The sequence below is a fragment of the Alligator mississippiensis genome, chromosome 11 (genome assembly GCF_030867095.1).
Source record: "Alligator mississippiensis isolate rAllMis1 chromosome 11, rAllMis1, whole genome shotgun sequence".
NCBI lineage: Eukaryota > Metazoa > Chordata > Crocodylia > Alligatoridae > Alligator > Alligator mississippiensis.
In genome coordinates, this window is record NC_081834.1 from 5,175,225 (window position 1) to 5,187,820 (window position 12,596).

A 12,596-nucleotide genomic window follows, 5' to 3' on the forward strand; every position below is an offset into this window, starting at 1 on the left:
TGAAGATCAGGTATATGGTTGGAAATATGCAAGTGCTCTCTTTATACATGCTGTTTTGTTCTCTTTATCTAGAAACAAGAATGGTGGTGTGCATACTCTTGTGGTGGAGTCTAAAAGTGCTTACCCTGTCTTTCCTACTGAAAACTACTCTGTCCTTAAATCCAGATGACCCCAACGTTTGCAGTCATTGGGAAAGGTAGTGTATACACAGTGTCATTTTTGTTTAACAGCTGGTTCTTACTTGTATACTTTAAAGGCAAAATTATAATTGCTGTGGGTCAAGTTCTGTCAGCATCCCCACAAGCTGTGTGGCGGATGGCATACAAGAGCGCCAAAAGGATCCATTCTAGGGCTACACCTGAGGGCCTTGTTTCATGAATATAGTACCCTACCACCTATCCCTGCTCTGAGATGCCTTTTCACAGGCCCTGCTAGAGGGGCTACAGAGGGAGTGTCTCAGCGCATTCTGGAGGAAGCCAGGGTTGGATGGACAACTTCTGTCTTGCTCCTTCATGTTTTTCAGTCAGGAAGCTGAATGAAATGGTCAGCTAGAGACCTGCCTTTGAGTACTGATGGAGCAACATGCAGGACTGTATTGGGTATCCAAAGCTCGGTGGTTTAATCTGCCAGATGCCCATTGGCATCGGTGAAAGTTCTGCCTGTGAAAGGATGAAGAAGCCTGATGGGCTAGAGGCCCTGCTCATGAAACAGAAAGGATAATTTTCCTCATAGTCCTGCCCTGTCCCTGGGCAAGCTGCTCAAATGTTCCTCATAGTCAGTCCCTCCCATAGTCCCCAGTACAGTGATAGGCCTGCTCTGAAAATTTCACCTGTGCAAGTGGGTTCTTCTGAGTAGTTCAGCCACTCTGCCCACGGGGGCCACATAAGTTCAGGGGTCCATGTAAGGACCATCCATAATAACACTGGTGTGAACTCCTTGAGTTCCTTCAGTTTGAACTCCTTGAGTTTCCTCCTCCAGGTTCTGTGGGTTATCCCAACAGAGGAGTGAATGTAGCTCATGTGTCCACCACCATAAATCCTTTCAGAAGAGTAAACGTGGATACAGAGCTGAGCAGCATTATGAAGCTCATTATGCTTTGATTTTGGACACACTAATTAGAGCATTACTTGGCTTATAGGTCAAATGCAGATGTAAAAAGAAGCATGCAGGAATGGTATTTTGCAGTCGCATGGCAAGGTGAGGTGCATGCAGAGCACAGGACTAAAATATTGATCTTTGTCTGGGGAAAGTCAGCAACCTCACGACCCAATCAAGGAGAAACAAAAATTAAATACCAAAATTGATTGGTTGTACTGACCAAGACGACTTTGTTAGTTAGATGTTAATAAATCAAAGGGAAAAGATTAAGTTAGGGTAAGGGGCTGGGTAACTAACAGGATCATAAAATAATAAGATTTTTGAATGCTATTGTTTTACATTAATAATGAGCCACGTAAATATTTTATGATTTGGCATCAACGTCAGTTAAACACGGCCCCCCCACTCCTGCAAGGTGCTCTACAAAGAGCATATGCAACTCTCTTTTGGAAGCCCGGTTGCCCAGAGAATTGCAGAGCGTGACAGGGAGATGAATGTGTTAATAGCCCTGTTGGCTGACTTTGGTGGAGGCCTTCCACTGAGACCCTCCAGACAAATATTTTTAATGGCACGATGCTGCAGGACCTTAAGCACATCAGCAATGCCATTGGCTAGAATGGGATCCCTTGTAGGATCTCATTCCTAAGTCCTGGTCCTGCAATGAACAAATTCAGCCTGGTTGTGTTCAGTGCAAAGGGATTTATATGGAGCTTGCAAGCCCTTCAGATCTGTATTTGTCTGGTACATACACCTATGATGATGCATCTCAGTCAAGGGTTTTCAACCTTTTTTAACAAGTGCACCCCTTCTGTTTCAGAGTTTCAGCTCATGTGCCCCTTTCTATTTTTTTTTCTGGTTTTTAATGTTACCATTAACAGGAGGGAGGGAAGGGGGGTGTGTGGGAGGGGTGCAGATCCGAGGGCCCAGCAGTGAGGGAAGGAGGGGGGCTGGGGCTGAGGCAGGTGCTGCTTGGGCGGGGCAAAGTGGAGCATGGGACGGAGCTGTGAGCAGCTCATTTCGGGGGCACTGGGGGGTGGGCGGGGGGTTTCTGCCACTACACGTGCCCAAGGAGGGCATGGGGGTCATGTACCCCCAGATTTGTGAGCAGGGCAGGGCAGGCTGCCACTGTGGGCTGGGGCCAGGGCAGCTCATAACCCTCCCTCCCAGCGCTGCTACTACCCTCTCCGAGCGCAGCCTGGCCCAGCCCCCACTGAGAAGAGCTTGGCGCCACTCCAGCCCCAGCCCGCAGTGGCAGACCGCCCTTGCCCTGCATGTAGATCCGGGAGCACACATCCCCCATGACTTCCTGGGGTGCGCACCATGGTGGGAGCTGCCCACCTCCCTGCACCCCCAGGATGAGCCACAGCTCTGTCCCATGCCCTGCCCCAGCTGTGCAGCCCCAGCCCCAGGCTCAGCCCTGCTCCTTCCCTCACCACTGGGACCTCTATATGACCCTCTACCCATGCCCCTTCCCTCACAACAGACTTACCAGCTGGACCCGACTGTTCTCCAAGCTGCCGAGCTGTGCTCCTGGCTGCCTGCGTGCTGTGCTGTGGCTGTGTGCGTGCACAGGACACTTATCGGCCATATTATTGGCCATGTCAGCCAAAAAAGCCAATTGCTGATGCAGTCAATTTTACTTGATATCAGTGCCGATTCGATATGGGACCGATGTATCGGTGCATCTCTATAAAACAGTAATTTTTTCTCATTTGTTCTGCGTACACCCTATGATCTCTTTAAGTACCCCTAGGGGTATGCGTACCTCCAATTGACAGCCACTGGAGAACAAATCAATGGCTCCCAAGTCATTTAGGCTTTCTTGAAAATTACAGCCCTCTATAAAACTGTACTTGTTGCATTGAGAAGTTAGTATATGAAAAGGTCTTGCCCGTATCTTAATTTTTAACCAGTTTCTTCAATTTCTGTACAGAGCAAAGTCTTCGGTTCTGTAAAAGGTATTGCCGCAGTCTGCCCAAATCTCAAATAGTCTCAAACCCAGTTACCACTTTACTCGTGATTTTATGATCTTCAATTACTTCCTATGTTGTTTCTGCTACAAATTAGAAAGGATTAAATTCATGAAGTATAAAAATAAACACCCTTGAGACCTTTCATAAATTTTCCCCTCTTTGATTGGTGCTCCCAATATTAGTTGAAGTAATGATGCTCCTTCATCATAAAATGAAGTGTGAGGATCCCGTCATGCTGGCGAAACTCAGCAGCATTAAGTTAATATGTGCTCTCATTAGCATTTTGGAATGCAAGCAAATATTAACAGTCCTTGTAGGAAGCCTCTGATATGATCTAAGAACACGGAGGTTTTGTACATTTTCTAGACTAAGCCATTTTCCCCTACATTGCAGTTTGCCAGTTCCCTGCCTCGGCTTCTAAAATTTGTCATTCATATTTGTTCTTAACTTAGAGAAATAGATTTTTAAATTTATGCCCCACGTGCAGCTAAACTGTGCCTTGTAGGCTCAAGTTGGGAGCAAAACCATACCCTTGGAGGAGCTCCAGGAAGTATCTGGCTTCAGACTCTGATTCTCTCCTGGGGAAAAAGTAAATGAAAAGGCTTCCTTAGCTCTGAATATGGCCAGAGTCCCCACCAAACTGATTGTTGTTGCATCTTAGGCTGAAGTTAGGTGTGGGAGCAAGTCAAGGAAATAAAAGCTTTATATGCTGTAACAAACAGGCTTTTCCTCTTTCTTTCCTTGCCTTTTCCTAGCTATGCTGTAACAGTACAGGAATCTTACGCTCATCCTTTTGATCAGATCTACTATACAAGATGTACTGACATACTGAACTGGTTCAAGTGCACTAGACACAGGTAAGTGCTGATCCCCAAGATATTTTAATCTCTTTGCCTTTTCATCTCCCCCTGTAGCTTTTTTTCTTTATCTAAGCTTCTGTGACACCCTGATACTGAAGGAAATATAGGCCTCGCTGCAAAAAAATCCTCAGAGTTGATCATGTTTTAGAAGTCTTGTGTGCCCATAAATCCTGGGCTCATGGGAGATCATCCAAGGGGCAGCAATTCTTGCATGAGCCTTCATCCAGCTATTTCAAGCAGTTCAGCTGCATAATTCAAGAGGGGACTGACTAGCTTGTTGTGTATCACAGTCTCTCTTTCTTTCTCTTCTAGTCCATTGGCTTGAGTATGAGTCAGGCTGGTGGTAACTGGAAATGGATCCAGGCTACAGAGACTGCTTCCAAACCAGAATGTAAATTTAGGGGCTTGAATGGAAAGTTGTTGCTACCTGATCATTTTTTTTCTGGACTGCATGGAATCAGCTGCTGTGCTCAGGGTAATTCCTACCACAAAAAAAAATTCAGATAAACACCCAACACAGTTGCTTCTCTGGAGACCTTGCAAGGGGTCTGATCCTGTCAGCTACTCAGTGTTCTCGAGCCTGTTGACTCGGTGGCAGCTGAAGGTGCTCAACATCTTGCCAGTTTGGCTTATTTTAGTTTGTCAGGCAGGGTCCAGGGCTGTAACAATGCCTGCTTACGGCATTGTTTCAGCTGAAGTAGAGGAGAGTAAGTGAGAGAGATTTGTCTAATGGGAAGGACCATTGATTTTCTGTCCTAGGATGGGACCAAGACCTAGGAGAAGGTTATTTCAGATGAATTAAAATGAAAGGATGCTTTCAAACGTTTGTCATTAAGTCCTTATTTTCCCAAGTGTCACCCTTTCTTGTGTTACAAATCAAGCTAAAAATCCGGCAGAAAGCTTTGTACTCTGGCACTTTTTTGGACAAGAGCCTGCTATTTTAGAAGCAGTCTTGAAGTGGTTTCTATGCAGGATGTTGCACCATCTTGCAAGACACTCAAGTCTTGGATAGGTTACCTTGTGGAGAGAATGCACTGTGGAGTTAATTTCCAGTCCCACCTAGCAAGTATTAAATGTGCATTACAATGATTCCTGTTGCAGTACCCTGAAAAATGGCCTCAATAGAGTGTTTTGTTGAGTCCAGTCCTGGTAGCTGACCTTACTGCTACACCTAGAAGAATTGTGTTTATTCCTGAAGATGTTTCATGCCCTCTCCTTAGGGCTGAGGCAATGCTTTAAGGTAGCAGTCCCAAGAAGACCTCTGTTAACTGGCTGCCGTGAATACTGTGTTTATAATCCATGTTATATTTCAAGTTTCAAAATAAGTATTGATTTTTTTTTATTGTGGTTTTTAATATCAAAAGCCTTCATGCATTTTAAAATAATTATTGAATGCTATCCTTGCTATAATTTAACACAAATATAATTCCAACAGTAGGCATTGATTTTCAATACTGTCAAACGGCTTTCTGTCTTGCAATTTAGAATAAGTTATAAAACAGCATATCGAAGAGGCCTAAGAACAATGTATCGGCGGAGATCTCAGTGCTGCCCTGGATATTATGAAAGTGGAGACTACTGCATACGTATGTATAGAGTTTTGATTAGTACATGACCATTACAATTAATTTTGCATTGAAGATGTAGAAAAATCCCCGATGCTAATTCAGTACCAATTAATAATATTAAGGCTTTATCTGCAGAGCTGCTGAGTACACACTGTTCTAACTGAGCTGCTGGCATGAGCTGGTCAGAAGCTCTGAAATTCAGACCCTTATGGTTTCCCAGTTCAGGAAATATGCTTACTTTGCCACATGCAAGGCTTTGAGTATATATTTAAATCCCATTGAAGTCAGTAGGGTGGATTTAAGAAAGTGCTTTCCTGTATCAAACCTTGATTCTGAGGGCAACTTATCTAAAACAATGTGCTAATGTGAAGGCTTGGGGTTGGGGGAGATGGGAGCAGTTACAGGACTGAAGTATTCCATAATTTCAAGGCAGAAGTATCCGAAAAGTTTGCACCTCTTAAACTTGAGGGCACAAAAACCGCCCCCAATTTTTATGAGGTCTAGGTAAGTCAATGCAAAGGAAGGATGGTCAGAGGTATGATGTGCTTGTAACAAGGTTATGTCCAATCATTTTACCCGTCAATGCATCACGCTTGTCAGGAAGGCTGTTCTAATAGCACCATGCAAACAAACGCAAAGCATTTAAGTGAGTCTGTTCAGTGTGAGGGCCCAGTTAATTAACCATGTCATGTGTTTGGATGTCAGGGACTTTCAGCCGTGGGTTCTTTAAGGTGTACTATTCCATCTGTTTGCTACACTGGGCTCAGGGGAGTGATGAGTTAAGTGAGAGCCCCCCCAGCCTCTGAGCAGAAGCATGGCCCAAGAGGGATCCAGATTTTATTGACAGAGAGGGAGTCACAGAATGCTATAGAAGTATAAATGCTGCCACCCTCCCCGCCCCCCACCCCTTCGGCTGTTAAAGCCCCCAGTTAAACAGGGTTTTTAAGGTAATACCTAGTTGTGTTTAGATTAGTGGAACTCATATAGCCCTAGCACTCTTGTGTCTGGGCACCTCCAAAAACATAAATGACCCTAATTGTTATTGATGCTCTTCACTTCCTTTATGCTGCTCTGTGAGAATAAAGGGCCTTGAAGTATGCAAAGCTGCTTTAGGGTCCGATCTACAAAATATTTAGGTGCTTAACTTCTGTGCTGGTGCCTAAACCCCCATTAAAATCAGGTGGAGTATAGATGCCTGAATCTGGCCCATGGTATACAAGAGGAAGAAGCAGGGCTGGTGCTTCTCTTCTCCCTGCAAGCCTTTGAAGTAAGGACGTAGAATTAGCCTCCTTTTACCGAGACACAGAGAGATCATAGAGAAGATGGGCTGGAACAGGCCTCCAGAAGTCATCTAATCCAACCCCCTCCCGAGGTAGGATCATCCCTATCCAAACCATCCTATGCAAATCCACTGTCTGACCTCTTAGCAAAACTACATAGTCAACTCTGAGATTAATGGTTCAATCCTTCAAGGTGCTGAGTGCTCTGAACCCAGTCCAGTGAAACATTGAGCAGATCTTCTGACTTCCCTGGAATGACTTGTGCTTAACATTAATTACTTGCTTTGGATGACAAAAACGTTTTGGTGGCTGATGTATATATGAGTACATGGTCGTATTATTGCTAGCATGAGCTCTGTGGCTCAGAATGCCCCTCTGGTGCACCGCCCTGTTCATTTTCACTTTTATCTCTAGAATGTATTGATTTTCTTTCTTCCTTTTAATTTTTTGCTGTCTATGAGGAGACAATGGGGAAATTTGCTTTTCCAGTGGTTCGGAAGTGGTGCAGAAAGTGTCTGCTTTGCACAGGACATTAACATTTATTTTTAAATCAGTTCATCTTAGCATTAATAGTCAGAGTTATGCTCTTAACATTCTCTGGTAAGTTTTGTCTTTTTGTTGCTGATAAGGACCTGTATATACTTCAGGCTGAAAGATTGCGCTAATGCAGCACAGTCATTGTGTATCTGATCAGAACAGGAGTTTTGTGTTTGACTTTAATATGTGTCAAATTATGTGTAGGCAATACCTAACATCTGTCCAGAAGATGCACATCCACAGGTCAGATCCTTGCATTACCTATATATTAATGAAATGCTTATGGATTCATGCATGAATGGGAACTTCTGCACTTTCTTCTTCCCGGATTCTGGTAGAAGAGGAAAATCATTGCTGACTCCTAATCTGCATTCAGTTTGTCTTTGGGGACAAGGAGTAGGACTGTGTGGCCAGAGATAGGGAAGGAAAGAATATGTTTGGGGGGTAGAGGGAATAGGATCCCAAACTATGCTAGCTCTTCTAGCCCCTCTCATCCCTGAGGATCCTGTAGGGCTGCAGTAGCCAGGAGAGGAATTGTGTGACATGAGGAATTCTCTGTGGTATTTGCTTTGTTTGTAGGTACCAGATGTGACCAGGTTACTTTCTACCCCAGGGCACAGGGGTATCATGTATCCTACCATAGTAATGCTTTTCTTACCAGTATCTTTTTTTCTACTGTATCAGCTCCCACTTTAGTTTTCAGCTGTATCACTTTTTTCAAGACCGTTTTTTGTTTCGTGTTTCTCTTGACCCTTCACAGCAGTTGTTGCTGAACTACCAAAGGGAGTTTCCCCTATGTGCCTGTGAGAACGACTTGGGTGGCCTAGACTGTGTGTCCTACCAGTAACCATCTCTGCCTCTTTCATCTCCCGTTTTCCCGCTTTTCTATCTTTAAATGTCCTGGCATGTTCTGTTAACCTTTGCATGGATCTAGTGTTGCTGCACCACATTTTCCCCAGAGATGCACACATCCCTTGTTCCCTCTGCACATCACCTCATTGCTGTCCCTGGCAGTGCTGCCTTGATGGAGCTGGTCTGGAGTGTTCTAGTCTGCAATGGTCCTGGAGCAAGGAAGCTCTCTCCCTGCAGCAGGGATGCTCCTCTCTGCAGCCTCACTCAGCCAGGCTTGTAAAATTTATTCCATTCGCAATAGGGGGAGCTGCTAGTGTGTGTGGAGGGGAGACTGCATCCCACAGTGCGTATGATGATCAAAAGAAAGTTTGATTAAAAAACAGTGTGTAGATTAAAGGCTAATTGGTTCTTCTTTCATTAATAGCAGCCTTTATTTCTTCCAAAAGTTAAATAGCTTTGTAATTAACAGTGACATGTTTAGACTAGCGAAGGCTGAGTTTAAATCTCTATTAATGACTCTTTCTTGGATTAAAAGCCAAGGAGAAGGCTTTGGGGTTATTATTTTGATCCTTTCCCCTCTCATTTACTGCCGTTTCAAAGGAGCATCAGGTGTATTTTTCTTTCCTTGGCTCTGGTGCTGGTATTTGAAAAGCAGTAGAGCACTGATAGAGTCACGCCTGCTTTGCCTTCACAGCTCAGGGAATCCAGGATTCTTGGCTCTGCCTCTCAGTCCATGATGTCTTCTTCATCCTTCTTATATCCATTTAAGCTAATGCATGTTTTCAGCGTGGTGGGTGAGCAAGGGGAAAAGCCATTTTCGTTTTTGAATAGTAAATCCACCCAGGCCTTCATTATCTGGAGTGAAAAGCTTTTTGGCATTGGAACTATCTCCTTAGGTGCTTGCAAAGTGCCTAATACATTTTGGGATGCTGATAATAAGAACCAATCATCCGATATTCTCTCTCTGCTATGGGAGCAGCTATTAATTTAAGTTTGATCCTTAGGCCCTGGAAAGTCAACAGCAAAATTCATATCGACTTCGGTGGGAACAGGCGCAGAATTCATTTTGTTGTTAAAGTGATGAATTTTGTCTGTAATAAATCAAAGGATTAATACTGCTGATTAGATACTGAACTAACATTTGCAGCCACTCTGTGACATTCCTTTCCACAAAGCACTGGCAGAATCTTTTGGTTGTAACTCTCAGCGCCCTGTTCCAGTTCAGTCCAGGTGATTTTTCAGGAGACCGCCAGTGGTGCTGAATTGGATTGAACAGCACGCTGGTTTTGCGTCATGGCTGAATGTTCGATTAGAATTGCACTGAGACCATCAATCTCATTTTACTGGTGACCTAAGATGGATGTGAGTTCCTGTCCAGAGGTGAAAGGGTTAGCAAAATTAACCTACTCAGCACCTCGCCATATAGATTTGGGAACTTTGAGAGAGGGCTTTGTCTCTGTGGTGTTTTGCTTCTGTGTTGCCTCCCCAGGAGAGATTTTTAAATGAAAGCAGAGCAAAGGAACATGAAAAATTCAATGAACACATACATGCATTTCTTTCCAGTAATGTCCTATGAGTGGTTCCTACCATTCTGGTAGTTGTGCAAGATGATTTCCCCCTCTCTGAATATGTTTATACATGACATAGCTTTCTGCTGGGCTGTCTCTGAAAATAAACTGCACCATCTAGGTAGTAAATCAGAGCAACTATGATTTACTATACTTTGTTTGCTAAGGTAAGCTTTTGGCAAAGCAAATGCATAAGCTGTAGAAGATCTTCTTGTTGTTTTGTTTTTTTTTAAACAACCACAGGGTTCAAATGCCCTTCAGGCCCATCATAAAGGATTTTAAAATTATACTGACCAGATTAGTATCTGTTAGAGAGAGCAGCTTTGAATCCTTCCTCTCTGCTTTGAAAAAAAGAAAATATTCCCCAGGCCCTTTGTGGTTTTTTCCTTTGAATTGATGCTAATTGAAGATTTCCCCTTTAAAAAAAAAAAAAAAAAAAAAGTATCAGGTGGAAAGAACCTCTCATTTGCTAAATGGCTGGCGTTTTGTCCGGGAGCCCACTGCTTTGTTCAGTCTTCCCTTTTTCATCTTTTCATCCTTAAAGATTTGTTTGAAAGGAAAAGTTTGTCCAAGGTAATGAAGGGACAAAGATTTGGGCTTTAGAAGAAAGGATAGTGGGAGTAGAAAACGGTACTCCCTACCTTCCTTCTGCATTCATTTCTGACAGAAGAAAAGGACAGGCGCATGGCCATTTGGGGACTCAGCATCTCTTGATTTCCAACAGTTTATTTCTGTTTTCAAATCTAGCAATTGCAGTTTACTGACGACTGGATGGTCCAGTACAGGGAGCTACTTACCCCCTCGCATAGTTGGCTGAAAGTTTTGTGGTGTTCGAAACCCAGTTAAGCGGGTGCTGTCTGGAAATGATGTTGCTGATGTCTTCCAACTTCCCACCATACAGTCCTTCACGTTGTAGTAAATTCCATCATTCTTGGAATTACTTGGACCCCTTTTCTAAGAGACACCATGGATCTCTTAGGTGGGATCTCTGCTGGGTATGCCAGGCAGGTTGGATTCTAGGCATATTACTGGGGGAGGGGGCAGGGTGCTGAAAGTTTTCACTTCTGCCAGTTCTGTCAATAAAAGAAAAACATCTGACCCCCCTGCCAGCACATGCCAATTTGACTTCTTTCATTATCTTTCGATTCGCTTTTAAAACAACGAAGGTGAATATTGTTACAGTAGTTGGCCATGCTGGTATTGTGCAGGTTTTATAGATGCATAGAAGTAGGGTTGGAAGGGACCTTGTAGATCTTCTAGTCTGACCCCCTGCCTTGGGCAGGAGAGAAACTAGGCTCCAATTACCCCAGCCAGGTAAACATCAAGCCTCCTCTTAAAGACCCCCAAGGTAGGAGCCAGCACCACTTCCCTTGGAAGCTGGTCCCAGATCCTAGCCGCCCTGACTGTGAAGTAGTGTCTTCTAATGTCTAGTCTAAACCTACCCTCTAACAACTTATGGCCATTATTCCTTGTTACTCTGGGAGGCGCTCGGGGGAACAAGGTCTCTCCCAATCCCCACTGGAACCCACTAGTAAGTTTATAGATGGCCACCAGGTCCCCGCTCAGCCTCCTCTTGCGAAGGCTGAACAGGTTCAGGTCCCGTAGCCTCTCCTTATATGGTCTGCCCTGCTGTCCCCTGATCATGCGGGTGGCCTCCTCTGGACCCTCTCCATGTTGTCCACATCCCTCCTGAAGTGCGGCACCCAGAACTGGATGTAGTACTCCAGCTGCGGCCTGACCAGTGTCACATAGAGGGGGAGGATCACCTCCTTGGCCCTGCTTGTGATGCATCTGTGGATGCATGACAAGGTACGGTTAGCCCTGCCGACCGTGATCTCGCATTGTTGGCCCATGTTCATCTTGTAGTCAATAATGACTCCAAGATCTCTTTCTGCCACTGTGCTTTCAAGAAGGGAGTTCCCCAGCCTATAGGCATGCTGCTGGTTACTACTGCCCAAGAGCAGCACCCTGCACTTGTCAGTATTGAATCCCATCCTATTTTCATTTGCCTACCCCTGTAACCTGTCCAGATCCTGCTGTAATATGTCCTTCCCTTCCAGCGTGTCCACCTCACCCCAAATCTTGGTGTAATGATTTCTATCATGTTTCTTAAATGACATGTTCCACATCTGTTTTTATTTACATATGGAGTTTTGCACAAACTCCATTTTTCTTTTTTTCCTTTTTTGTTACTTAACCTTGGTGGTACTTGCTTCTCTCCTACACCTGAGGAAGGGTGCTTTGTATCCAAAAGCTTGTCTAAAATCTCTGCCAACTATTCAGTTGGTCCAAAAAAAGCTATCACAGCCCAAAGTATCCTTCTCGCACAAGTATTCCATGGCTAATAGTTTAAGTAATAATAACTCTTAATAGCTACACAAGCTACATGCTATAGCATATAATTTTATATTCATTGAGTATGGCCATTCGTACCTTACCACTGCACTGAATTTTACCTGGTAGCCTATATAGTGTAGTGTTTGTTTGTTGGTGGTGGGTTTTTTTTTAATCTTTCAAAATACTTTTTCATTGGAGCCATATGGCTAGATTATTAAACATCTGTACCATACAAGTAACAATTCCAAAGCTTCCTGCCATCTGGATGAATTACAATACTTGCAATGCAATGCATATGTTGCAACAACACACCGACACAGCAGTCAAGTATACTTATGATGAAAAGAAAAATAATAGCTTCTGTGATCAGTGTAAAAGTTGTATACTCCTAGAAATCATTGAATCAGCACTTTAAACTTCCTGAATATTCATAGCATTTGTTCATATCATGTCAGAAGATTTGATTTTTTTTTTTTTTTATTTTCTCTCCACATCCCTTTTTCAAATGCCAGTGGATCATTAA

General features: G+C 43.8%; 1 protein-coding gene across 6 annotated transcripts in view; it reads left to right on the forward strand.

Moving 5' to 3' along the window:
* Window positions 1-12,596, forward strand: part of MEGF11 (multiple EGF like domains 11) — a 392,338-nt gene that overhangs the window by 112,321 nt on the left and 267,421 nt on the right. For all 6 annotated transcript variants that reach the window (XM_059714543.1, XM_059714542.1, XM_059714540.1 and 3 more), the window contains 3 exons: window positions 73-196; window positions 3,827-3,928; window positions 5,417-5,517. In XM_059714543.1, coding sequence (XP_059570526.1) covers window positions 81-196; window positions 3,827-3,928; window positions 5,417-5,517 — 319 coding nt within the window. In that variant the 5' untranslated portion in view covers window positions 73-80. The remainder of the gene's footprint in view (window positions 1-72; window positions 197-3,826; window positions 3,929-5,416; window positions 5,518-12,596) is intronic.